The sequence below is a fragment of the Lonchura striata genome, chromosome 3 (genome assembly GCF_050655825.1).
Source record: "Lonchura striata isolate lonStrDom1 chromosome 3, ASM5065582v1, whole genome shotgun sequence".
Taxonomy (NCBI): Eukaryota; Metazoa; Chordata; class Aves; order Passeriformes; family Estrildidae; genus Lonchura; species Lonchura striata.
Genome location: NC_140705.1, coordinates 87,651,131 through 87,679,059, shown reverse-complemented (window position 1 = coordinate 87,679,059; position 27,929 = coordinate 87,651,131). Strand labels below are relative to the sequence as shown.

At 39.2% G+C, this 27,929-nt stretch overlaps 1 protein-coding gene across 13 annotated transcripts in view; it reads right to left on the bottom strand.

Annotated features, from left to right (window-relative positions):
* Positions 1-27,929, bottom strand: part of EML6 (EMAP like 6) — an 87,681-nt gene that overhangs the window by 31,476 nt on the left and 28,276 nt on the right. For 9 of the 13 annotated variants that reach the window (XM_085575739.1, XM_085575737.1, XM_085575741.1 and 6 more), the window contains 14 exons: positions 24,310-24,408; positions 23,161-23,229; positions 20,450-20,635; positions 18,447-18,582; positions 16,236-16,437; positions 12,578-12,715; positions 11,171-11,427; positions 9,915-10,127; positions 9,105-9,272; positions 8,102-8,211; positions 6,176-6,294; positions 5,249-5,435; positions 4,518-4,623; positions 1,705-1,798 (listed from right to left, as the gene is read on the bottom strand). In XM_085575739.1, coding sequence (XP_085431865.1) covers positions 1,705-1,798; positions 4,518-4,623; positions 5,249-5,435; positions 6,176-6,294; positions 8,102-8,211; positions 9,105-9,272; positions 9,915-10,127; positions 11,171-11,427; positions 12,578-12,715; positions 16,236-16,437; positions 18,447-18,582; positions 20,450-20,635; positions 23,161-23,229; positions 24,310-24,408 — 2,084 coding nt within the window. The remainder of the gene's footprint in view (positions 1-1,704; positions 1,799-4,517; positions 4,624-5,248; positions 5,436-6,175; positions 6,295-8,101; positions 8,212-9,104; positions 9,273-9,914; positions 10,128-11,170; positions 11,428-12,577; positions 12,716-16,235; positions 16,438-18,446; positions 18,583-20,449; positions 20,636-23,160; positions 23,230-24,309; positions 24,409-27,929) is intronic. The other 4 variants (XM_085575740.1, XM_077781998.2, XM_021537683.3 and 1 more) reach the window with 2 other exon arrangements.

Below are 27,929 nucleotides of genomic sequence, written 5' to 3'. Positions count from 1 at the left end.
AAAAAAAAAAAAGCCCATCAAACTGAGAAGTCATGCTGAAATAAATCAGCCTAGAAAGATTAAGCAAAAAGAACATTAACAAAAAGTAAATATAACTGCAGAATAAACATAATGAGTGTCTGTATATGGTGAATTGACACAGTTTTCAGGTTTATATGGGTCCATATGATCGTAAAGAGATGTTCTTTTATTCTTGCATGCAAAGGCCACATGAGGGCTTTTGTCTCTCTGTCCTCCTGTGCTCACCAGAACAGGGGACTTGCTTTTAGGCAGTGCTAAAATCTAGACAATAGTTTAAATGGGAACATTTTATAGAAGACACGTTCATTTTTCTGCTCTCTGTGAGGACCCTGCATATTTCCAAGATAACAGATTAGCAATTATAGATCCATTGGATACATGCAGCATTACATAGTGAAAAGAACCCAAGTGCTCCATATTTTATCTGTCCTGGGAGCACCAGCAGCCAGGTAGTGACAGAGTTTATCACTATCTTGTTTTTAAAAGCTTAAAGGTCATCGTGGGAAAATATAAAGTATTTCTTTGCTTGCAAGTCAAGCACAATCTGTCTGGGGACAGCAGAACTGGGATTGCAAAGCCCAGGAAAATGTCACGTTTTACAACACAGCCAGGGCTGTTGCTATGCAAAGCCTCCAGCACAGATTTTAGACAGGATTTAAACCCTCACTACCTAATAAAATGGATGTCTGAGATAAAATTGTAGAGCTAACAGACTGTGGCACACGCACATGGAGTAAAACACTGATTTATTCAGCAAAGGTACACTACTAAGAGAGACTGCTGCCACCAGAAAATCTCATTTCTTCTGCAACATGTTACCATATAGTAAAGTAAATTACCTTTCACAGGCACTTTTTTGCAGCTATACTAACAATTTCTACTGAGCAGTGCTACGTTACATGGTTGCAGAGAATATATGGAATTCTCTCCTTGTCTTTCTGGTACATGCATCCACATTCACAGGAATTCTGCTCAATCCTAGTGACCAGGGGCACACTTCCTTTGTCCAGAAAGCAGGTTCTCAAACAGTTTGATTCTCCCTCACTGAACAACTACTGCTGCAATCCAATAGTTGAGTGCAAACTAGCAAACATGTAACTTTAATCCAATTCTCTTCCCAGAGCTGGTCCCTTCAAGAAAGCGCAAAGAACTCTTCATTGTTGGGTTATTAACTGAGCTTTCAGTTGGCAATTAAAGAGCTCAGAAAAAGCTGCCTCAGAAGAAAGGCTGGATCATCAGGGATTGAGAAAAAATTAATACATGTATATATAGAATAGAGGGAACTCTTTTTTCTTTTTAGAAAGTGATCTGGTCATTGATGGAAGCCAGCATGTCTTCAAACACATAAAGGAAACTACACCACTAGTGACTTCAGCCCTAAGCCAGGACACAAAACTGGAAGAAAATATTAAACTTCACTTGAAAAGCCTGAAACAAACTACAGTGCTAATGTAGCTTCTCTCAACAGAAAGTATACGGAACACCTGACAGAAACAGTTCTCACAATTTCCAAACACTGGGCTGTGCACCCCCAGATTTTTATTCTGGATATGTTTCTCTGAAACACCATCCTGTTTTCAGAGGGGAGTTCTGCTTTATTTCTTTGTTCATAGGAAAAACGTGAATGATGCTATTCAGGAAAAAAAATAATCAGAGGGGATTTTAAACTGTGGGTATCCTTACCTGGTTGTTGCCAGCTTTTCTCCCTTTTTCCAGTCCCAAAACACAATGGCATGGTTATCATCCAGCCCAACAGATGCCAAACATTTCCCATCAGCTATACAGAAGCAATATTGAGTGTTAATGGTGCTAAGGCTTTAGCTGAAAATGTAACAGGCAATGAACCAACAGTCACATGGCAAACTGAATTTCTAATGATGCATTACAAATGAGGCAAAAAATCCCACAAACTAATAGAGAAATTGGAGTTCAGGTCTTTTCCAAAGGCAGACACAAAACATTCCTATGTGTAAGCACAAGGAAAATAGGGAGGATCAAACGAGGCAATGAAATTCAATTTCATAAAGCTCAAGCACTTTAAATTCACATTGCATTTTATTTGAAATATTTCTGATAGATAATGCTTCTTTTCTCTGCTTGAAATGGTACAGAGATTTCCTAGTGTATGAAATGTTCATAGGCAGGGTGATGAAACTATAAATACATACAATAAAATTTTAAGGCTAAAAATAACTGCTGGCTATCTTCGCTTCCACTGCAGGAAAGACACAGCAGGACTGATAATGAGAGGAAGTAAAGCCAGAAGATAAAATAATCCATAATTCAACAGTACCCAGGCACTCTTGCCACATGTATATAATAATGATAAACACAACCATCTCTAACAAAGTTTTAGAGACAAAATTCTGTCCTGAAATTCTATGATGTTTTTAAAACTGGGCCATGATTACTGCAGCTTATGACAAGACAATTTATAGAGTGTAGGAAGAGCCGATCACCTGCTTGGTAGTTTTAACTGTAGAAAAGTCACAGTTGGAGGAAGCAGAGCTGGGTAGAATCTGAACAAGAGCACTGATCTGGGAATGGGCTTCTCATAGAAATGAATGGTGTGAAGGACTCTAAGCTTGGGCATATTTGACTTCAAGAAGAAAAATAGTCACCGGTGTAAATTACTCCATCAGAACTACTGCAGAGTTCATAGGGCTAAGTTCTTACAGACTTTAATAACTGAGTCCTACTAGAAGCAAGTCAAGAAGGAGGAGGGGAATTTAAGAATCAGTAAGAAATAAACAGGACCAAGTGGAAGAAGCAGAATAAGGTAGGAAGAAAAGAAGTTAAAATACAAGACAAGAAACCAAAACTGAGTTTACTAAAAGAATCCCCAGACAATACAACAATTTAAACTTTATTCACTTGAAACAGGAGGTTTCCAAACAATATCCCAAGGTATAAATGTTAAATTAGCCACCAGAGGGCACAACAAAACGTTGCAGGAATGAAATTATTCTCTTGGAATCACAGTGTCATGAGAAGGGTTGTACAAGAAGGATTCAGCTTTCAGAAATGGGGAGTAGATGATGTTTTAGAGAGGTAGTGAGGGCAGAGAGAACTGGGGGAAAAGAGTCAGCTGCTGCATCAGCTACAGCTAGAAAATCTTGGGAGCTCCAGATTTCTATCTTTAAGATCCAAATAGTGTGATCTGAACCTAATCTTGAAACCTCTGTTATTAAGACAATGCAAATCCCCTATATAGGGCAGTGCAGCTTCTGATGCTGCAGGGAGGTGCACATTTGCTCAGCTCTCTGTCCTTGTCTATGCCAAGAATCCTAGTTAATGCCAGTCAGGAATGCAGTGTGTGCATTATTCTCGGGGTCAGGTCCTAAAGCAACACTGTAATATTGAGTGGTGGCTACTTTTTAAAAGACATTTAGTATTTTTTTACATATTTATGCCCACAGAATATTTGGCCAGTTTATTCTTTACAGGTACATGGGTTCCAAGATCCAGAATATTCCTACTTGGACAGGAATTTACTTGGTGTTAAAAATGCAAACCACAAAGTATTTTCAAATATAGGAACATTTGTTCAATTAAGGATCTTAACAAGAAGTTTATTGACATCTATGCACATAAATCATCCTTATCCATTTTTCCTCCTTCTGGCACTTTATCTCCTTTCAGAATGAGCTTACATACCACAGTGGGTCAGCAATTTCACATTTGAATTCCAGCTCTTGGATGAACACCATGGCTCCTCTCCTGATAATGCAATATGACCGAGTTCCACAGATTTATCTTTGTGGAAGTCAAACTTCTTTTGTAGAGCCTTGTTTTACAAATGTGATCTACATCCTAATAAATTCTTACCACATATTTGGAGAGTAGAATATGAAATGAGCTATGTTTAATTGAACAAAAAAATCAGATCAAGTAGAGGATAGTTCAGATAAAGTAATATCTTAATTTTTTAAATAGAAAAAGGGAGAATGAATTTTCAAGCCAGTAGTATTTAAGTCCCCTCCATATGGATGATATTCTTCAGTGCTGCACACAGGAATTATCCCTTAAAAACTGAGACAGCTTATGGCAGCCAGCTTGGAAAGACAAGCTGTCTGTGGGAGAGACAGCAGACAACTGTTTGTCATATTTACTTCTTCTGTAAACTAACTGAAAAACGTGGCAATTGTTAGCAAATGCAAAGAACTGGATGAGCCCAGAGGTGACATTTCCAACTCATTCATATGCTTTGAGTCACCATCCTGCCTGCTTTAAAATTCTCACACCACTAGGTAGACAGTGACCACAATTCCAGCTGCACACTTGGCATTATCTACTAGACACCACCAAAATCAACCATTGACCGAGTGACCAAAGGCCCACAACTGACTTCACTACACACACTATTTTTATCCCAAGTCAGCAAGCTTCCATGTAAAATTGGTACTGGCTGTAATTTTACACTTCTTTGAATTAACATTGCATCACAAGGACTGCTTTGAAATAAATCATTTAGATAAACATAGGCTGTGGCTTACCTGAAAAATCCAGTGCACACACTCCTCTCTGGTGCTGGCCTTTGAGCAATGACAAACATTTCAGGGTCTGGGTGTCCCAAATATGGATAGCAGCATCTCTTCCAACCTAGATCAGAGAGTTAATTAGGGTCTCTGCACACAGAATTTCAAAGCCAACAACAGTAATTAGCATTATCATATCTTTAAAACCATACAGAGGTTTGTCATTTGCCCTATTTTATATTTTTCAAGATTTATTTTCTCATTCAGAGAAATATCAGTGGATCGTCTCTAAAACTATCACTAGCCAGCAGAATATTCATTGTATCATTTAAACTAATGTCTAAATGAATATGTACACACTGAACACATCATATTCAGTACCAGATATCAGGAAAGTGCCCATCAGCTTTTATCTGAGCAAGGCTGTTGAAAGCTCCTACAGTACAAAAATACTGTAACTGAGTCACCAAAGTCCAAAACCTAGGAAGGATCTAAAATGCAGCTCCTGTGTTTTTACATGAGAGATTAAAAGTAAATATAAGATTTTTGAATGCCACAGCACAAGACTGGCAGCGTTTATATTATATAGGAACGGTTTCATAATCACCTCCAACAGTTTTGGCAGGGAAATAGGAAAAAACATTCAGTTTGCCCATATTTAGGAGGAAACAATGCACTTAAGAAAACGGAGAATGGCATTTTTTCTAATTCTATATAAAATAGTATTGCTATCACTTTGAATTCCCCACCTGCCCAGTAGCCACATAGTCCTTGATGGGGTGGATGCTGAGGCTGAGGATGTCGTCGTCGTGGCCGAGGTAGAGGCGCTGCGAGTGCTGCTGCCGGTTGTAGACAACGGCCACAGCGGCAATGTGATAAACCACCTCCCCTGCCTGCGTGTAGAACAGGTTGTTCCTGCAGTCATAGCCCCTGTACCTGCAGCAAACACCAAACACCTTGTGGCTGCCCCACAACTGCTTGGGAAATCTGTGCTACAAATCATTTGTGTGTTAAAAGAAAGGAGTCCTGTGGTGACAGCTTGAGCTCAGAAGTATCACAGAGACTGCTCCCCCCAAGACCAGGAATTCAGGAATCTTCTCAAGGGCTACTTTGCACTCAGTTCCTAAATCAGCACTGATTTCACAAAAAGGCTGTATCTTTTACATAGTATTGTGTCCAGGTAAGCTTCACAAGGAATTGGATTGGAGCAGAAATCTGTCAGGCATTTTAACGAATCACAGCTATCACAAGCAATTAACAGAGAATCCAGAAAACATCAGGTGTAGTGAGCAACAAGTATAAAATGTAATTTCATAAAACTCAACAGTGATGTATTATTTATCAGTGTTATAAGCTTCCCCTGGTTCCTTAACAAAGAGAATCATGGGATAGTCTGGGTTGGAAGGGACCAGTTCCACCCAGATCACCCAGTTCCACCTCCTTCCATAGGCAGGGACCTTTCCCACTGGACCAGGCTCCTCAGAGCTCTATCCAGCCTGAAATACTACTGAAAATAGAAAATCTACATCTGATATTCTAAGAATTACCACAGTAACAATGACAAACAAATTAATTGTGGGCAAGCACCAAAAAATGTTTTGCTTATGCTCCGAGTTGTTAGAATATCCCAGCAATATCAAGCAATAAAAAATAGCAAATATTTGATATTACTCTACCCATGTATAAACTGCAGTTTCAAGCTGTCCTCAGGTGCTCTCTCTCTTTTAAGGAAGGGCACAGAATGGTTTTTCTCTTTACTTTGCTGTTTCAGCTGAGGTAGGTCTTCTTTGTAAACCTAAAGAAGAATTGCTTAAGTTAATTGCACATCTCTGGTTTTCTAAATATTTGTATGTATGAGTGAAAATGACTTTAAGCATGAAATTTAATATATGTTAATGTGATGTACAGTGTTACAATGCAGAGCAAGGCACTATTGTCCCCAGCCTTCAGATGATGATAAATGTTTTCTGGATAATGAATTCTCCTGATCCAGGTGGTCCAGAACAGCAATCTGGAGCAGCAGAGCATATTCTTTTTAGAAGATTCCAGTATCACTTAGTGAAAAGCAATGCAAATGGTGACTGGGAGTCTCCAGGTGTTTTTTAATTTCATCTGTGCTTCAGTGTCCAAACTCAAAGCTGAGCATGAAGAACTACTTCTATCTCAAGATTATGGTGAAATACACAGGAACCAAAACCACTTCTGCAACCTGCCAATGTGTCCAGAATCCCAAAGTACAATTACAGATCTATAAATACACAAAATACCTTCCATTTAAACACTTTAGAAATGCTAAAACTCTGCTAAAGATGTTTGAAGCATTCCCAAACAAAATCCATCACAATGCTGAAATGTAGCTTTAGTGTTTGTTTTCTGTGCCTACATTTCTTGGACAAATGGACAATGAAATTTCCACTCCCACAGAAATCTGACTTCCAAGAAGCAACACTGGATTTTTGGGAGGAAGGAAAAGAAAGAAACAAATTCTGTGAAACAAAATACTGGAGCATCATGTTCTGATGCATCTCAAAATGTAGTATCCTCTCTGCTGCTTCAGCCATAATATTAAAAAGAAAAAAAAAACCCAAACCAAACCGCAATTCTCAAAATAATATTAATGTTTTTATTTCCCTGTGTTTTTGTCAATTATCTCCTTTAACAAAATGCTAAATTAAGCTTCTGCTTGGGGCTGTCTCACATTTACCATCAGAGATGCTATTTTAAAGATTCTTCTGGTTTTCCATGCATTTACATGCTTGGAATATTGCTGTTGAACTGCCTGCAATGATATTGTCACTTTTAGTTTTTAAACCCAGATGTCCTTTTTGACATACAGACAGTGTGGAGGAGGATGATGACTGATTTGAATACAGACAGAAAATGAGGAGGAGGAGGGGAGGAGAATGACCAGCACTCCAGTGAAACTGGGAGTGAATGAGAGAAAAGGGAGAGAATTTGGCAAAATCTGTTTAAATTGTCAATCATTATTGATCTCTGTAATAAACAGGTGAAAGAAACTGCTGGCAGAAGGATCTATGCAATTTATTGTAGTCTAGAAAATGAGGTGAAAATATAAAGGATGTCCTTTTCTAAAGCCCAGAATGTTAGAGGTGAATTTCCCACATTCCAGAAAGCAGCCCCACGCCACCCATTAAATCCCTTAAATCAACATGAACCAACTTACTCTGTGATTTTCCCCCTTAATACAAGATCCCAGTCCTGCTCTGAGGAATTTCTGACCTTTCCACATTGCACCTGAGAGGTCACTGGACAAGGGGACAGGCAATACTCAACTCGAATGACAACAGCTCTTGGAATCAGGTTCAAGTGACTTGTAAATAGGGTCCAAATCATGGAGTGGTTTGGGTTGGGAGGGACCTTAAAGATCACCTTCCAATCCCCAAAACACTTTTAAATTCTTTTCTCCAAACCCTTTCAAATGCAACCCAGCTCAAGGGTTTATGTATATTGGTTGCATAGTCAGCTGAATACCATAAAAATAACTGAGAGCAGTCTATGAGTCAGCAGTAAACTTCCTCTCTTTGCTGAGCAATGATGGGAACTTGCCAGGTAATTGGCCCTGTGTGTTACTTCACACTCACCTGGCGATCATAGTTGATTTGAGCTTCCTGCTCAATGTCAGAATCCAACTCTGGCACGTCGGATAAATCAGAATCTGATTCCTCACTGTAGGAATCAACACCACCCTCTGCTTTAAATTAAAAAAAATATCAATATACAGAACACATAAAATCACAGGAAAATAGTATGTGATATTTTTATATAATTTAGACTATGGGCAAAGCAGTATTCAAGAAGTCTGGAAGCTCAAGCAGCTAGTAGAAGTTATGGGAGCTGACTGTGTCAGGCTTCATTTCTGTCTCTCCTGTTTCCCTGCCGGGGGCAGGAAGGTGGCAGAGAGAAGCAAAATCACTGAACAGCTACTGGTATAGTTCCAGCATCAAAGAATTCTGCTTTCAAAACAGGGTCTGAAGAGCAAACACAGAAACGACAAATAAAAGCTTTCACTTATCAATCTTTGTGCTTAAAATATTTGCTGTAATGTAGAAAAGATTGTGCATGTACAGAGTGAAATTTTGCCCTTCTGCTACAGGGAATCCTGATTTTAGCAACAACCACGACACAGCTCATATGGCTTTGGTAGGATATTATAAAGATCATGACTATAACAAGAAGACTATCTGAAGTACAGCTACTGCATAAATATGAGAAATTTGTTGTGAGATATGTAAGACTGCACTGCAAAATAAAATTATACAATTAAACAGGTGTAGTGTGACTTCTGAATGCAAGTTACATGGCTAAGGTTGAAAATTTAATTATCCAGTCCCTCTAAATGTCTTCTTTCACACACCTTGAGGAATGCTGCTTATACATTCCCAAATATTGAAGACTGCAGCAGTTTTTAATGTGGCCCAAACCGGGGCTTGTCTTTGAAAGCTTCAATGTCTCAAACATGCTGAGTATACTCAATTCCAAAGAATTATGACTTTTTTTCCTGTTAAATCAATAAAAGCTCTTCCAGCAGTGCTTCATTCTCTGCTGATTTAATTTAATGAATACTTGAACAGAAATGATGTTTACCTTGTGGAGAGGCTTCCAGGATCCCATTGGTTAACCCTTCTGGAACAAATCTCCACTGAAAAACGGAGTGATCAGCACCTCCTGTGCTCAAAACCCACTGGAAATCATGGGACCAGCGCACATTGGTGACATGGGCTGAGTGGCCAACGTATTTCCTGAATTTAGCTCCTGAAAACAAGAGAACTGTTGGTACGTAAGGGATAAAATTAACCTTATAACTAATGAAGTTAGATTCCTAATAGAAACATACACTTGTGAAATTTGAAAACCAAAAAATACTCAAATGCCTCTTTTGATATGGTGATACAAAGGTAATTATTATATAAAAATAAGTGGCATAAAATAATATGGATTATATCCTTCAGTTGTCAGAAAAGTACTTAAATCTTGGCAAGAAGTACCAGACACACACAAGGTTTAATTTTCACCTTTCTGGCCATGAATGCCAGTGTGAACTCAACACATGCATTACATTTTTCCTAAAACACAAATTTTGAAAATACACGGAGATGTGATATCAAATTAAACACTGAAGCACACATAAAGGCAAAAGGTTGTTTGATTTGGATTGCTGACTTTATGCTTGGTACAGTGCAAATCCTGAGGAAGCAGCCACACATTCTCAACACTTGTGAAAACAGCTACACAGAGCGGGTTAAAGTCTGGTCTCTGTTTCCATTCAGACTTGCAGGAATTGTGCACAAACTAATTAGAATTTTATACCAGAATGAAAAACCACCATTACAAAATACACTGATAGGGTGTTGAGGTTAGTCTTGCATTTTTCAGACATATAAAATTCGACCTTACCTTTCTTTAGGCACGGAAATCTGAATAATTTCACCAGCCCAAAGTCATCGCCAGTCACCAGCACAGAGCTGTTGTAATTCCCATCCACAGAGTTGACATCTGTGACGTTTGTGTATTTTGGCCAGATTCCACTCACTTCAGATCCCATCACACAGGTCCATGAGGCCCAGTGAATTCCTTTGATCTCCTCTTTGCTCGTTAGATGCTTCCCAGCTGAAAGTGTGGAGGTGAAAAACCAATTTCATAATTTACTTTTTAGAAACTCTATTTCTTTTCATCATATTTATCTGGGTATTCTAGTTGTAATTAATTTTTAACCTCAATTAAGAAGAGTCACAATCTTCTTTAAATTTCTATAATCTCTCATTTGTGGTGTTTGAGGACATCACACATCTGAGGAGTTCTAATGCAGCTGCATTAGAAATAATTAGAATTCTAATGAGACTTAGTATGCTAATTAGGATTGGCATGATTAAAAACATGAAAGTGGAAAGTCATAATGCCAAACCTACCAAAGAAATGCCTTCAGTAGAAAGTACTGTGAATAGCATGAGTCCCTCAAACACTTTCAAGTGCTAGAAGGTTAATAATACACAATTTTAAATCATGCTCATGTGCTAGTAGGAACTTTTGATCCACATTAAGGCCCTGAAATGTGAGTATTTGGTCAGTCAGCCATTCTGTGGTACTTTTTACTTCCAGGGGCTGGATTAGAGTTGATTGAAGGCTGCCAAACTAACTCAAAAGAGCCCAAAATTTTATTTCTAAAGCTCTCTTCTGCAAAAATTTCCTCTAAATATTAGAAAGCATTCTCAAATAAAATTGAGAATAAGCCAATTAGTTATCCGTGTTGTTTTTACGAACAAGCTTTTACATTGAGAACCTCAGCAATTCAAGCTGACTCAAACAGTTCTCCTATTTTTAGTTACATTCTTAAAAATATTCTGATCACTAACAGGAATCATTCACCAAGGAAGGACAATAGGGACAGAGGGGCTTTGGTAGTTACCTGAGTGCGAGTCAACGTGTAAAAGTTGCTATGAAAAAAGACATAATTTACAGAGCAGAGACATCTTTTCCTTAAAGCTGAGGATATTTAGTGAGTACTGATTTAAAAAACGAGCAGTGGGTATTTCTCCAGGTTCCAGCCAGGAAATTCCACTTTCCCCTGTAATATTTGTATCATATTTGTGATGTTCTCTTCAAACAAAAACCAAAATTTAATTGTTCATAACACGAGCCCCTTGTAAACTTACAGGGCATCTTGTAGAACAGCCTCTCCCCAGCACCATCATTGGTCTGCAGGAACTTGCTGTCCACAGACCAGTCGATGTGGGTGATGAAACTGGAGGACTTGTTGCATTCCCCAATTTTTTTGTATCTCTGGGCGACAGCGTAGATGTCCACGGGCCCATCATTGGAGCCCACGGCCAGGTAGGAGCCATCTGGGGAAAACTTCATCTCATGGATCACCTCCTTGCGGTCCTTGATGTGAACGACCTCGGTCATGTCCCTGCAGGAGCCAGAGGGGAGAATGACAACTGGAAACCCAGGAATTTGCAATCCACAGATAAAGAAGATAGATGCACTGAATCATCTGTACAACAGAAATTAGATTTCACTTTAAATATACTTTTTTTTAGTGGATAACTTCCTATTGCTTCCATTGATTCTAAGCATTTTTTAACCAGCAGATAGAAACCACTCTGCCTGTCCACAATGTTCTCATTCTCTTCACCTGCTCTAATGAAGTACTGCTAGCATCCAACACAAATTTATTGAGATACACTTTGTAAATATATCTTTTAAATCCTCACACAGAGCACGGACCTTTCAGGGTCCTGAAAGGAGAACCTTTCCTAAGCCAAGGCAGAGACTTCTAGGAGGCATCAGAAAAAGGACAAGATTACTGGGAGACAAAGATGATTAACTTCTTTAGAAAAATAGTAATTGGGAAGGCTTTTAAATGAATATGAACAGCTCATTTAAATTTTGTTAAAGTCATTAAAGCAGAGCATTATAGGGGTTTTCCCAGGCTTTTCCCTCCTATCAGTTTGAAGTTCCAAGTATTTTAAGTATATGTTTGGCAAACATATAGAGAATAGTCAGGAGGGGGTAAACTCTTCCAGGTATCAATTAGAACAGCTTTTGTGTTTTGAAATCATACTGGAGGTTTGGCTATTTCATTCTATTTCTTTCAAATTTAAGGCTCTACCTGCTTTTGTGTGCCCTCCGTAACAGAATTTCAGACAGAAAATGCTTAAGATGCAGCCATGTAGAAAAAGGCTTCCCACTTACACAAAAAGTAGAACCCAGGTTTATCTTGAAAGTACTTAAAAAAATCTTTTGATCACAAATTATTTTGCCTGGTATGTGTACAACAGGAAATACATCATCTGTGAAGAAGAACCCTCTCCAAATTATGTTCTCTCTGTTATGCACATTTCTTCTCACTAAATACCTGTATAACTTCAGACTACAGGAAAAAAGCCAAACTTGAAAATCTTACATTTTATCAGCATTATTCCTAAGAGCTAATACTTTGAAATTAATTACATTTTCTCCTCTTTGCCAAACTACCACCTCTTAAAAGGGATATGGATGCATCTGCAATTATTATTTCTTTTTCTTCTGATAAGATGCCCAGCAGTTTCTCATCTTACCTTACTCTGAGGACAATGAAGGAGCCATCCTTCATCCCAAGTGCCAGCTGGGATCCATCAGGACTGAAGGACACACTCCGTACAGCCTCTTCCATATTGCAGCGAGCGATCAAGGCGTGGTCAGCAAGGCTCCATAACCTGCCCCAAAGGGAAGGGAAAACCAGGAGGGGGCTTTTCCTGACTGCCCAGGATTTGGGTGTCTTCAAGAGGAACCCCAAAGGTCTAACTCAGCTGGAAAAATCACTTGCACACACCCCTTGTGTTAATATTGTGTAAAGGATTGAGCTCCTTTCAACCTGAACACAACTGTGGTAGAAGAAAACAGAGTAAAGCTCAATTACATAATGATTTAGTGTTATCTGATTGAATTCCCCAAAATGAATAATAAAAATGAAGCTCTTGTAGACATGAAGGGCCAATGCAGCTCAGAGCGAATTTTCCACTAAAAGCAACACTCGGGGAACATCAACATTCCAACCACAGGGAAGACTTTCTTGTCCTAACTCTGAATGAGCTAGGAGATAAAACTGCATATTGGTTCCCTCATTCATATCAATGCAATTAAAAAAAATCAACCAGTAAATTATGTCCTAAGATAAAGGCAAATAATGCCCCTACATTTTTCTGAAGGAATGGAAGGAGCTTCCCAAATCACTACAGGTTAACCCATTAGATCTCAGTAGTCTGCAAGACTTAGATATTTAAAAAACAATTTAAATAATGGGGAAAAATGCATAAAATACCTCTCTCAGGGTAGAGAATAGAACCATCAATGTAATGTATTGTTAGCATCTTCAGTAAAATATGTGAATTATGAATTACTAGATGTGATTATGTGCTAAACTGGAGAAAAGAACAATTTGTGCAAGAACTGTAACATGACACTGGACCGAGTTATAGATCAAAGCTGGACAGAAAAGAACATCCAGGCTGGATGGAAGTTACAGTAAAAGCTCTAGAACAATAACAATTCCCATTTTTACTGAAGTCACTGGCACCAAGGACATGGATGTCACTGAGCTCAGCTCTGCACAGGGAGCTGAGAGGCACTGGGAACACAAGAGGCTCCAAAGGAGAAGAAGTTCTGTTGCTGACACTGGAATAAACAGCATAAACACAGGCTTGCACGGAGCCTGAAAAGAAGGTGGAAAATAAATGAATATAAGACATTACAACTGTATTCAAAGACAAACATGAAGTACGATCAAGAATCTTGCAGTCTCTCAAGGCAGAAGCTGTGAGCCCAAGATAACAAGAATGAACCAGGAAGGCTTTGGAAAGATTTTGAAGAAAATTGTTGCATCCTCATAAATCAGTTTGTCCAATACTCTGGAAGCCTAATTGCAAAACATGACAGTTTATTTAATACATGTAATAAATAATTCTCTATGCCTTCAGAGAATGACAGTTTTTCCCTGTTTCTGTGGTAAGAGACAGGGAGCAGGCAGCTTTCCTAGCTGAGATGGTTTGCTTTGGAAATTTAAAATGTTAGAAACCTATATTTGGCTAGAGACTTCTCTCAGTTAGGCTAGGGAAAAACACAACAACTCCCCTTCTCATTTAGACATCCCAGACACAGGAATACCATCTGATTCACTAAATACTTTTATTTCTAAACCAATTAAGATTTCTATTACATACCCACTCTTTGAAAAATAGTGTGATAATCAAATACTAAGAAAAATTACCCAATGAAGGGCAATACAGAAACATCTGGTTGATGCAATTTAAGTATTACAGAAAAATTGTAGGAAAATCCTTTTGTGTACTTTTTTATCTTAATGAAAGTACTCATACTCACTGGAATTCCTCACATGAAGCCATAGTCTATAAAAAAAAACCACTAGCATTCAAATCTCATCCTCTCTAGTGCTCGAACAGCTCAAAGATGTGTGATGTTGGGCAGTAAAATCTCTGCAGACTTGAGAGAATGGCATACCCAAAGACATCAGGGATATCATAACTGCTCTAACAGAGATAAGAATGATAAGAGCAGCACTAATCAAGGTTTGATGTGCACACAGATCATCCTGCAGTGCTTCCTGGAGGGGCACGAGCTGGGTCAGGCTCTGAGTCAGCAGCACCTTCTCCAGCTCCAGGAGCTGAATTACTCTGCTCACAACAGGATGAGCCCAAGACAAGAAATCCCATCTTAATGGAGCTTATTGGCTTGAGGGCAGTGCAATGCTAATCCCAGCTTTGCAGTCCTTCCTCCAGAACTGACCTGCATCCTGCCAGGACACTTGTGCCTGTCTGTAACACTGGGCAGGCAAACCCCAGCAGACTAGACCATTTGTGCATTGCAGAAACTGAAAGAAATAATTCTCCTGTGGGAAGCAGGGAGAAAACACAGTGTAGAGAACAACTGGCAGTTCTGTGGGTTTCACACTTGGATTTTAAATGGGGTTAGAATAAGATGAGGGATGGCAGGTACAGGAAATCAGTACAAGTGAAAGGGAAGAAAAAATCCCAACTGAGCAGCAAGTCTCAAGGCAGAGGTGAATCATAATGTGCAATCTGAAGAAGCAGTAGTCAGAAGCTGAGTATATGGTAGGAGATAGGGATTTTCCTGAGTGCCAAAAATCTATCTCTTTAATCACAGATAAATAATCATTTTCACTGAGCAGTCCATGCTCAGGTGAGAACACACAGCAACTCTGTGGGTGTGGACTCAGGAAGAGCCTGAGCTGGACCTCCAAACTCTACAGCCAAGTCTTAATATGCACAGCAAAATGCCTTTTTTCTCCCCGAGGCTAATCAATATGCCCGCTTTTAACACAGACAGGAAAAGGAGCATCCTATTTGTGACAATGTCCACAAATATGTGGACAAAATTTTAAAATACTGTTGCAAAGCCTCAAGACACAAGCAGTGTAACTAAACACAGGATCACAGAATATCCTGAGTTGGAAGGGACCCAATCAGGATCACCAGTCCAGCTCCCGGTCCTACACAGACACCCCAGTAATCCTATCTCGTGCATCCCTGGGAGCATTGTCCAAACACAGTCCGGGAGCTCTGGCAGCCTTAGGACTGTGACCATTCCCTGGGAGCCTGGTCAATGCCTCCCCCCCACCTCTGAGAAAGAACCTGTTCCTAATATCCATTCTAAACCTCCCCTGACTTAGCGTCACCTGTTCCCTTGGGTCTTGTCACTGGTTGTGACAGAAGTGATCAGTATCTGTCCCTCCATTTCCTCTTATGATGTCGGTGCATTTTCATTAACCTAATTTTATGGCAATTTAACTGAATTGGTTTTAGATCAGATTTCCTAAATACTTGAGGCTGAGGCAGATACCTTCTGAGTAAAACACTGAACAAAAGTATTTAGGCTTTAAGCTGTTGCTTCATATTACCAGAAGAGAAGTATTAGGTGACCATTCCCCATTTAGATCCCCTGTACACAGCAGGAATAAATCAATAATACAAGCAGAAGATATAAATCCAGCACATTTTGAACATAAATTCTGATTATTTTTACATGATGTGTGGCACCCAAATATGAAAACTAGAGAGAAAAATCAAAGTTGCTAAGAAAAAATCAGGGGGAGGGGGAATGTTATCTTAACAGAGTCTGACCATAAGGCCAGCAAGTCAATCCATTACAAATTAAGGTACATCTGAAGTAATGAAATCAACAAAACCAGTGCAGCCTTACCGCACGGAGCGATCGTCGCTGCCAGTGACTGCCAAAGGCTTCTTGGGATGCACTGCCAGGGCCCAGAGCTCCCCCTCACAGTGGCCCTGCATGATCAGCATGGGCTTGTCCCTCTCCCTCACGAGCACCTCGAAGATCTCGCTGTCCTGCGTCCCTGCCAGGAGCCTGTCGGCTTTCCAGCACACGCTGCGGATGGACAGGCCTGGGGGCACAGCAGGAGCTGCCCTCAGTGCCAGCTGTGCCAGAGGGCCACAGCCAACACTGCTGGAATTCCAGAGGTCATTCCCAACTGACATCTTGGGCACGGGCTCACACAGAACATCCCATATGATTCAAAGCTCAAGGCAGTTCTGTCTGATTTTCTCCATTTGGCACACAAAGAGAAATCTAAATCCTGAGAAAACATGCTTGCTGCCCACCTTGGGAATTTAAAAACCAGCTCCATTTCACAGGATTTAAAGATCTAAATTTTATATTAGCCAAGGGGTTCCTGTGACTGAAGCTGGTTTATTCCTTTTTCCAGAGCTTTACTTTTTCATGGACTCAAATAAAATCTTAATAGTGAATTTAAATGGTTTGTGCCCATTTATCACACTTCTCTACTTTAATCAAAATGGATAATTAAAATAAACATTAAAAAGATATCCCTTCTCCCCAAACCAACAGAATTTTGCTTTGTATAACTTTAAGAGAATTTGATCTTATTCCACAAATCTGATCCCTACTTTGCAGTTGGAATTTTACTGCCCACAAACTTAAAAACACCCTCTCAGCAGGCTGATCAATTTGGTAGCACTCTCTGGTCAACTGCTTGCAGGGTTTGTATTTTCTGTTCCACTACATGAAAAAACATTTGGATAGTAGATCTAGATGCTGTGAGATGTTAATGAATAAAACTCCATTTGTCATGCAGTCAAGGTCACCCACACCATCATTTTCACATTTTTTGGAACCAAATACATAATGCAGTAAAATACTGGTCACGTAAATAAAATATTCTCATCTCCTAAGAAAGCTAAATTAATCCTAATTTATTTTCCTGTCCTTTTCCAACAGCTTTTAATTTTTCTAATGCCATTTTATGACTTAGTTAAATTCATACTGAGGTTCTGACTTTCATTTCCTTCTTGGTACACACCAATGACCACACAATGGAATTCAGATTGGAATTTGGTGGAAGACGGACATTGTTAAGATTTAGAATACAAACACACCTTTAGATGTGGGAAAGGCAATGTTGTCTGTGAACATACTGCACATGAAGAAAGATTATCTGCTCTCAGGGTTTGTTTGACAGACAATGCCTTTGCAAAATGCTTTAGAAAAATAACTGAAAGAGAGGGACAGAAGGTCCCAGGTAAGCATTAAGACTACACCACTGCTCGAGGCTACAGATGTGCTTAAATTCATCAGTGCCAATGACAACTGAAAATGAAGCCCCAATTCCAGATGTTTGGAGTAACCTCAAAGGCAGTTTTCACTTGCCCAGATCTTTGCTTTTGTGTTATTTGTTATTACTGTTTTCTTGAAATTCATGCTAAACATTATGATTTGAGCTGCAAAAAACTACATAAAGACAGGATTGCAGAGTATAGGGACTGCTGCTTGGGTGTCTTGGACAACTTTTTGAGGGCTAAATTCCATGAGTGAACACTATACCCTTGATAAAGTGTGCATTGTGATCCATGAGATCATAAGTGCTTCAAAGCATAAAATAAAGTGATGACTGAGCTCACAGGAAGCAGGATTAGATTCAACAAATGTGATTATCACCAGCTCAAAAACATTCTCTCCAACAAATCTGCCAAGTGCTACCATTCCAAGTGCATGAGTGGAGTGTTCAGATGGTCAGCATCTCTGAGTATTCGGTTCCAAAAATCTCAATTAGTTAAATGAATTGCAAGTAGTTAATTAAGTAAGGATTGGCTAACTTCATTCTCCCATCTTAAGGATGTGTAATTAGTTCTTATCTTCTTGCATTTGCATGGGGGGGGAGCAGTGATTTCATCCCTGTGTTTATATCATGAACCATGGAACACTCCACAGGTTACAGAATTGTCAGAGAGGGACAGGAACACAGATCCAAAAATAAATACAGTCATTAAATAAAAAAAAATCAGCAGTATGCAGAGACATCTATGCTTCACATCAAATACTGTCACAATCCATTATCCAGATATGTGAAAAACCATTAAAGGAATAGCTCATTACCTTTGTATCCTTGTTCGGTCTCCCTGAGATCAATTTTAGTAATTGGTTTGAACTCAGTGTCCCACAGCCGAATGCAGCCATCTCTCCCTCCAGTGGCAAAGCCTTCTTCACAAGCATACATACTAAAAATTCCAGCCTGTCAACCAACAGCCCAAGTTTTAAAGTTTTAAGATGAAACAACCAATTTAAACACACAAAGCAAAAGTTTTCAAGCAGACTCTTGTTAAAAGCCAGAAACCTCTGGGCACAAAAGTGTTGCCCATCCAGAAAGCAAACCAGTAAACACAGCTTTTATTTCAAGTGCTCCACTTAAGTGGTTTATGTAGAAACCTCTGTGTAAATAGCAGCGACACAGCCTATCTGCAGAACTTCAAATTTAGGTTTGGTAATATTATGACAAGGACAATTGAATAACTAGTGAAGCACTTAAAGAGTTACCCATGATAAACAAAACCAAGCAAACAAGCAATACAAATCTTCTCACAGGAGCAAAGGTGACAGAAACATTCTTTCATTAATTCAGTTCAGACATCATTTGTAATCTGACAGGAACTGAAAGAGTGTCAATTCATTCTCTTTGTTGAAAACAGGTTTATGTTACAGTTTGAATTTCTCCTTGGTTTCGAAAATGCCTCATGATTAATGACTGTGCTGAACAACCTTGGAATAGTTCAAGGAATTCCTGCTAAGTCAGTATTTTATTAGGAAATCCTTGTTTAGGAGATAAATTGAGCTGCATGGAGATAAATACACTGGAGAGAAGACCTCAGTTTTCAAAGTGGGCTTGTGCAATGTCTTCATAAACTAACATTTCTAATTATTAATTATATAATAGATTGCATGTTTACAATGGCAAATTCCAAAATTCATCACATTATGTAGAAAGAGGTCGTATTGAATAATTTTAATGAATCTAATTAAACTTCTGCAAACAGAATTCTAGTATACTACAAGGGGTTATTGCTTGCCAAAGACATTCCTGTGTTATTGCAGTTTCATGCTATTTCCTCTGGTAAAATGTCCCACTGACTCCACTCTCTCTGCTTTCATAAATTAGGGATTACTTTTGTAGATAATCAGTACTTAGGTCTCATTTGAAGAGGTCCTACAAATCCTGATAAACTGTCACCATAACTAATTTTGGGAGATCAGAAAAAAAACGTTACTTTTACAGTGCTCTTTCTAGAGCAAAACTATAGTGACAAGTGTTAGATGATATATCACTTTTCTAAAGAAAATTGTCTTGTTTCCTTTTGTTCCAAAATCTCCAGAGTTTTGGAACAAAACAGTCATATTCCCACAGTCATGTTCTGAACAGGAGCAATTCTCAAACACATTTGAAATAAGACAAGGAAGTCCTACAGTGCCTTTATCGTTGCAAAAACAGAGACAAATTAATTGTATTAGACTGGTTAGAAATCTAACACAATCCTGCACGTCCCCCTCTCACTCTGTAATTATGAGAGCTCCAGACTGGGGGTGGTGGTTTGTGGGTGTGTGTTATGGAGGCAATTGGAGTAAACTCTTTGGAGTATGGCTGGAAGGCAAGCTCACAGATTCAACAGGTTTGTTCCACACTTAATCTTTTCTGAGGAGTCAGTCTCCAGCATTGGGAATTTCAGTGGTAAAATTCTATTTAAGCCTACATAATCTGCTTACCAACTATTTTAAGCAAACTGATCATAACTGAAGATACTCAATCTGTGAAACATTAGGTGTACAGACTTAATTTGAGGTTTGGTTTGCTTGGTTAGATGGAGGCTATAAATATCAGCAGTTTTGGCACTATCACATCTGTTGGCAAAAAGTCAACATCACTATCACACAGCATCTGTTGGCAAAAAGTCAACAAATACAGCATTACATCCAAGTTCTTAATTGCTGAACAGCCTCAGACATCCTCCTGACCTGAAACAGAAGGAAATCTTTGTAGCTAAGCCTTCAGGAAGTTTTTCAATTCAATGAACAGCTCCTTATCAAGCAGACATGAAAACACCACTTACACTGTGTGCTCCTTGAATTGTGCGGACCAAGTTGAGCCCTTTCCAAACATAGATGTCCCCATTTAAAGCCCCAGAGTAGGTGATGTCTTCTTTAGCACAGGCTAAACACAGAATTGTTTGGAGATCTCCCGTTTTACCAAATATTCCTCTCTTTGCTGTCAGGGCATTTCCACACAATGTCCAAAACTGTGAAACATAAATGGCAGATCAGGAGAGGTTCCTGCAGAATTTCTGTTTTTTCACATTAGTGTGCAGATCTCAGACACACATCCTGACAGAGCAGTGTCTGGGCATGCACTGAAGTGATTCCTTCAGTCATATCAGATCACCCACTACTCCAAAGCCTGCCCATTCACCCAGGAAAGATCCAGACAAATATAGTACAACTAAACCCAAAACAAATTATCAAACTGCTTGAGGAGGGGAAGCTCAATGCTGCCTCATTACTGGCACCCTGCCCTTTCTCATTCGTTCACTGTCCTTTATCAGGTTTTGCTGGGAAATGCTGTCCAGACAAGTGCATGTTTTTAAACCAAAGAAAATCCCATTTTTCTTGTCTGAAAAACACAGCTACAGCACTGAAGTGATAAAATACTTTATCTTGCACAGCCTGCATGCTGGAGCAGACATTTCTGCCCTTCTCCAGAGTACTGAAAGAATTCTGCCCTTCAAATACAGTCACAGTTATTGAGAAACCATCTGTTCCATGGGGACTGCAAACACTCCATACATGAGACAACTCCCTGACTCCCAGAGTAACAGGTCCCAAGTGTGGAAAGAGGACTTTCAGCTACCATCCAAAAGTCATTAACATTCTGCAAAAAGCAATCTAAGACTGACTAGGGAGGAGACGAAGAGTGAAGAAAACAGAAAGTTTGTCTCAGAAGGTTGTCTTTGGAGGCAAGCTAGAAATATCAGACTACTTGTTTTTGAATGAGTGCTTTTTAAATTTAAATTAATATCATTTATCAAGCAGAGACCACAGTTTGTGTACTCAGCTCCTTCTCAAGGACCATACCTTCCAGGGAAGGCGGAATAAAGAGAATATCAATGACAGATATGCAAGAGAAGTGCTGAAATCTCCAGTCCTGTGAGCACCAGGATGTTCTGGACAGATGCAGACACAGAACAGCAAATCTTTGGGGTGCAGCACAGCACAGTGTGTCAGTGGAGCCATCCCCACTCTGTCATCTGACAGACACTGGACAGGAATAATGATGTGTCTGACATGGATTCATCATGTCCATCCATTGCCACTTCATTTGCCTGCAGCCAAATTTTTACGTATTTTTCTAAAATTCTTTATTCCAGAAAATCCTTGGATCAAGATTCAGCTCCTTCTCTGTTAATTCTATTAAATATTCCTTTTGCCTCTTAACATCAGCAAATTTAGAAGGCATAGGGAGTACTGTGCCCACGGCTCTCATTCCTTGAGTAAAACCTAAATTCTCCTACTTTCTGGTCAGCTGAAGAAGGAGTGCCAGAAGGAAGGAGTTCTCTTAACACTGAGGCAGCAGTGTTACAAGGGTGGAGGGAGGATCCTGAGCTCAGTGAGATCTTCCTTAGCTCCTGGGCTTTACCTCAACTTCTAATCCCAGCTCAGCCAAAAGAGCCAACAGAACTGGACTGGTAAAAGAATAAACAGCCCAATTCCCAAGCATCAGTCCCAATTCCCACAGTGATACAATTCCTTCAGAGCTGTTACTATCACATTCCCACAACCTTGTGTCAGGGAACTGCTGGAGCACCACTGGAGGGGAACACAGAGTAATTTCCCCTCCATGCTGTTTTTTTCCTATTTTTTGGCATTCCTTTATCTCCGTGTATTTACAGTGCCTGGTATTCTCTGTGTTCAGGGTGATTATGGCCATTTTAAATAGAAGACAGGTGCCAAACAAACACAGGTTTTGGAAAACAGCTTGCAGAACACAACAGATGGTATCACTGCTGCCAAAACCACCCACAGCTTGAAGCAGTGGTGGTTTAAGGGCACAAGCTTCTCAGGAACCAGAACTGAAGATACTAATTGGTTTCCTAAACTTCTAGTTAAAGCTCTTCCCACCCCAGTCATGTGAAATAATTGCCATCTGTTAGGAATGTTTTTGAGGAGACAGGAGAAAAATAGAAACCTGAAGGGTATATTGGCAAACAAGGATTTGTTTCTAAGCTTTCCATGGGCATAAGAATGTTTTATCTTAAACATCTAATATATATGTAGGTTTCTATTTCAAACACTTCCAAAAAGGGTGACTTAGAGGGAGCAAACAGTGGGGCTCCAGAGTTTTGTCTCTGCAGGCCCTGCACACTTCTCAGTCATGTTACATGAGAAGCCCAAGTGCTGGTGATTCTGTTCACACTTTTTACATTGGTTCCCCCTACAGCTGCACGGTGACCCTTTGTGATGATGGGTGAGGGAAATCCCTGAAGGCTGAGACCATTAGGGTGGAATGGAGAGGGCAGATACACAAAATTATAAGTATATAATGATGAAAATTACACCAAAGAATCTTCCTGACTTTCTTGTTCAGGTAATCGGCAGCTTAGGCACCGGTGAATGTCTGAACTGGCTTCAAAAAAAAACATTCTGCAAAATGTTCACATAAAGTAAGAAAAATATAAACTGTCCTATATTTCAAGTCCTTAGCAGGTAAGAACAATTTTTTTTTTTTGGTAGAAGTACTTTTTCCAAGTAAACAATGAAAGCTCTTTACCTTTATGTGTTTTACTCCACAGCTGACAATTCTGTTTGGCTGATACTGATCCCAGGAAATATCAAATATCTGTTAAGAAACATAGTGAGCAGATATTTTAACCTATACAGTAATGGCATCTAGGTTCAGCTTGCTTTCACTTGTGCTTAGCCATAATTTCTGTTGGAACAGATTACTAAAAATGAAAGAACACTCTACAGATAAATTTGGAACTCTTTGTAATCAGAGATCAGGGCAAACATAGAGGGTACCTCACATATAGTTCTGTCAACACACTTTATCCCTGTCTCCACACTGCCAATCCATTCCAGCTCCAGGATGTTATTGAATAAACAATATTTACATAAACATTCTTTCTCACTCCCTCTTCTGTGCAGAAGTTCCTTTTTCTGGTTGGGAAAGCCTACTGGGACTAAGACTTGAGTACTTCTAGTCTATGTTCTGGAGAATTCTGATAATTCAGAACCTGATATTGCATTTAGTGAGGTCAGTAGCAAAACTTTCACAGATGTAAAACATGTTCTAATATGATAATATACATACAAGTTGTCAGAATGTATCCATTTAACATATTTTATTTTGACATATGCATCCATATGTTAACATAATTTATTTTAACATATGCATCCATGTGCTTATATATGTCAGGGAGGTATTTTGCTTATGCTAAACCTGGTAAAACATTTTCCAATCCTGAATAACACTGTAAACTTATACCTGGTCAGTTTTTGTCTTATGATCCTTTACCTGAAGCTAACAGAACATAAATATTTATCTCAGTTGATTTTCTTCTACAGGTAACTGTCTTAAGGAAAACTGGAAGGGATATAACAAAATTAGCCCTCAGAATAAATTGGTTTTTTGACATACTCAGAAACAAGATAATCTTTGTCCACAGAGCTCCTATTTCACATCTCGTATGAAAAGCTACAGATCATCCTACTCAATGCATAGGTACAACATATTTCCTCCCTAAGCTTACTAACAGTGCCTTGTGCTAGGTCTGGCACAATGAGAAGGAATAAATATTTTAAAAGCCAGGTAGAATGACCAAAATTATCTTTGCGTCAACCTAATGGAAACAAAAATAATTTTTGAAACACCCATGCAGCTCCTAGACAAAATTCAGGAATGCTTCCATACAATTACCCTGTCGGAGTGGCCTGTAGCTGTTGCCAGGAGCTTTCCTCTCTTCCAGTCCCAAATACACACTGTGTTTTTGGCATCCAGTCCCACAGAAGCCAAACGCTGAGGAAAACCAACAGCAATCCAGTTAACAGGAAATCAACCCCAAATCACTTTGCTGTAGCTCCCAAGATTACGTGCACAAATGGATTTTCCCACATGTGACCTGGGTTTGAACCACATTGCAACAGCAATGACATTCACACTCAACATTTACTCACTGGAGAGAGCACTAAAATGTCTCATCTTCTCTAAAAGGTCAGGTTATTGATTTCAGGTTGCCAAAGTTCCAAATGAAATTCTTACCCTGCAACAGCTGAGGCCCTTGTTTCAGGTACACACCTCTCTAGCATTTTGATTTATTAATCTGATTATAAAAGTGAAATAAAAGCTTTCATTATTTCCAACTACTGCTTTGTTCATTATGCTCATTTTGCTGGGCTTTAAAACCAGAACTGGATGTACTTTCAATAATCGCCTTTTTCAATGCTTACTCTATCATATCACCAGTTAAAATAACTAAAACAATTTACTAATAACCAAGCTAAATTAAAGTTTCATTTACCATCAACTAAAAACTTAATTTTAATAATTAATTTTTCCATCTCAATAATGGAAGAAATAAAATGAACAGAATAAAAGGAAGGTGGCATACTAGAAGGGAAAAAGCAGAATGCATCCCTCTGTGACATGCCCAGAAGATCAGCCATTACTGTGGAAGTTGTAGGTCTTTTCCCTTTCAGTGACTGTCGTAATTTTGTCCAACTTTCCATGAATTCCATAAAAAAATTGGCTCAAATTTTGAGTAAGCAAATTGTTTAAAATCTGGACCTGTCTGTGGTAACACAAAAGGTCTGAGGCAGCAAAGAAAACAAGTGTCATTACCACAGACTCCTCTGAAATTCTGTATTAGGAAAAATATTAAATGCAATAAAGCTCTCAACAACTGAATAACAGAGAATAACTGTTCACACAGGAACAGAACGCTTCCGTTTTTATTCTGTAGCAATAATTCAGAAAGCAGGCACTCAAGGCCTTTTCATCCCATTCCTGAGTGTAAATACTGAGTGCACATCTTTCCTCCTGGGAGAGCCCCTTGACAGCCTCTGCATTAACTGCAGTAGGTTCACACACCCACTGTCTCAACAGTTACAGTTTCTTGATTTAGAGGAATGAAATGTTTTGGGACTTTGGTTTAATGAAAGATCACAACAGGCACTACCCCATTGCAAAACCTGCCTAGTGAACTCAACCACTGTCCCATCACAAAATGCACCAAGCAATGTGGTATTAATGAAAACAACAACAAAATAAAAACCCTTCAAAAACCTCAACTCAACACCCCTCATCACTATCACCAGAAACACTAATTACAGACTTATAACCACAAGCTCCTCCAAGTGCAGTCTCCTTCCACAGGAATAAAAATACAGATAATTTAAATGAGCTGTTCCTAGAGGTACATAAGGTTTACACAGGGAAATCTGGGTATGTTCTCAGATATTGTTGGGAGAATGAGGTTCCCTTGGAGGGTTCACCCTACAGGGTGGGCAGAACTCAGTCAATAGGCTCTGACTCATAACAGAGTTGTGAAGGGAGAGTTAAAGAAGTTTGTACAGTGGAACAAAGAAATAAAATCATAGTTTTTGCAGGAAGTCACAATGTGAAAGGATTTCTGTGCTTTAACATTACTCAAAATGTCAATAGACTCGGGTGCTGGAGCTGGTCAGCATCAGTGTTACACCACTCCCAGCTGCAGGGCCACTGAGAAACTCCTCTGGCCCAATGGCACTGAGAATACAAAAGAATCACACATAGGAGCCCTGCATCCAGCAGCAGCCTGACAGTGGGAAATTGGAAATCAGACCTCAGTACTGGGAATGGCACCTGTTTCATGTGTGCAGACAATGCCTTCCTAAATGTTCCTGTCTCCAAGCCCTATGCCTCCTCTCAGGGTACTTTGGCAACAACCATGTGGAAGAGTTAGGGCCAAGAGAACTTTTTCCACCCAGGGAGTGCAGGACAATCTGCAATTATACTCCCTTGATTTTAGAAAGCAATTTAATTCAATGTTACACTTGTAAGACTTTGTACTGGATAATGAAGTATTGAGACTTGTCTAAAAGAGACACAGTCTCAAGAACAGGGTTGACAGACAACACCGAGAATAGAAATATTCAGTTCCCTTGACACTGCAAAATAGAGCATAGCTACTAACCAGCAAATTAGATAAAAGAATATAGAAGACACATAGGATATTAAAGGTAGCTGAAACTAGTGGATAAACAGATAATGAGGAACCTGAGAGGGGTCTGTGGTAGTTCTGTAACAAGAAGCACCAGTGCATGCCCTGAGAAGTTCAAGGCAAGGTCATTAAAATATTGCAGGCTCCCTGTGAGAACCACCAGAGACCCCTTTAGACAACCCTCTAGGACCACAAAAGGAGTTCCAGTAAGGGGCAGAGATATAGAAATTAGTTCTAGGGAAAGTGGTGTTTATGTATTAGCTGGGAAATATATTGTAATATGTCTGATCCAGAGGGAATGAATGACCTGTTGTGAAGTTTCACAACACACACTTAATTGGAGGAAAAAAAAAAAAAAAAAAAAATCACTCCTCCAACTGCATCCAGTGCTAGAATAAGGAATGGCTGCTTTCTAAAACTTCAAATTGTGTGAGAAAGTTTATTCCTTAACTGTTTTTGGTATCAGAAGGGGAAAGCACTACGGGAAACTAAGAAGTACTTTATATTTTCTTTTAACCTTGGCCTGCTGAGGAAGATCTCCTGCCAGCAGAAAAGTGATAAATGCTGAATTTCCTTTTGGTTGAAACACACTTTTAGTTCTCCTTCTGGAAGGGAATATGACAGAAGGGAATATATGAATAGAATTATTCAGAGAATTCCCAGAACTACCAGAAGAAAATATCTGCTGAGTAGTTTAGGCACATAATTAAACTATTATTTTAAAATCTACATAGATTTGAAAGATTTGGCTAAAGAAGTCTAGTGCTGCATTTTAAATTTTTTCATTAGTGCCCTTCCCACTCAATTAAAAAATATTTTTAGAAATCACATAAAAAAGGGTTAATTTGAAATAACTCAGAGCAGAAATTGAACTGTGGGGTATTGATAAAATAGTTCATTATGGGACATCTGTTTTGTAGGTAATTCTGTGAAGGGGGGATGTTGGTACTTTTGAAGAGAAACTCTAGTTAACTCCTGATTGAAGAGAAGACATTTTTAATTACGGGCAAAATGACAGCTCCTCATTAAACATTTGAACAAAGTGCTGTTTCCCTCCTGCCAAATGGCAGGTCTTGCTCAGTCAGAAAAAGTCCAAACTAAAATAAGTATTTTTAAATAGCAACACTTCTGCAAGAAATTCAGCTCCCATCAGGACTGTATTAAATACAGGCAACACAAAATAGGAAATTCACTCCGACTGTCTCCAAAAACTGTATTGAAGGTACATAAAACAAAGGAAGCATTCAAGCTCTCTCCTGTGTATTGATGATCTCCATTTAATAGAAACTATAACAAATCCTGTGCACACTGATCTTCATTCTCCACCCTGTGGCACATG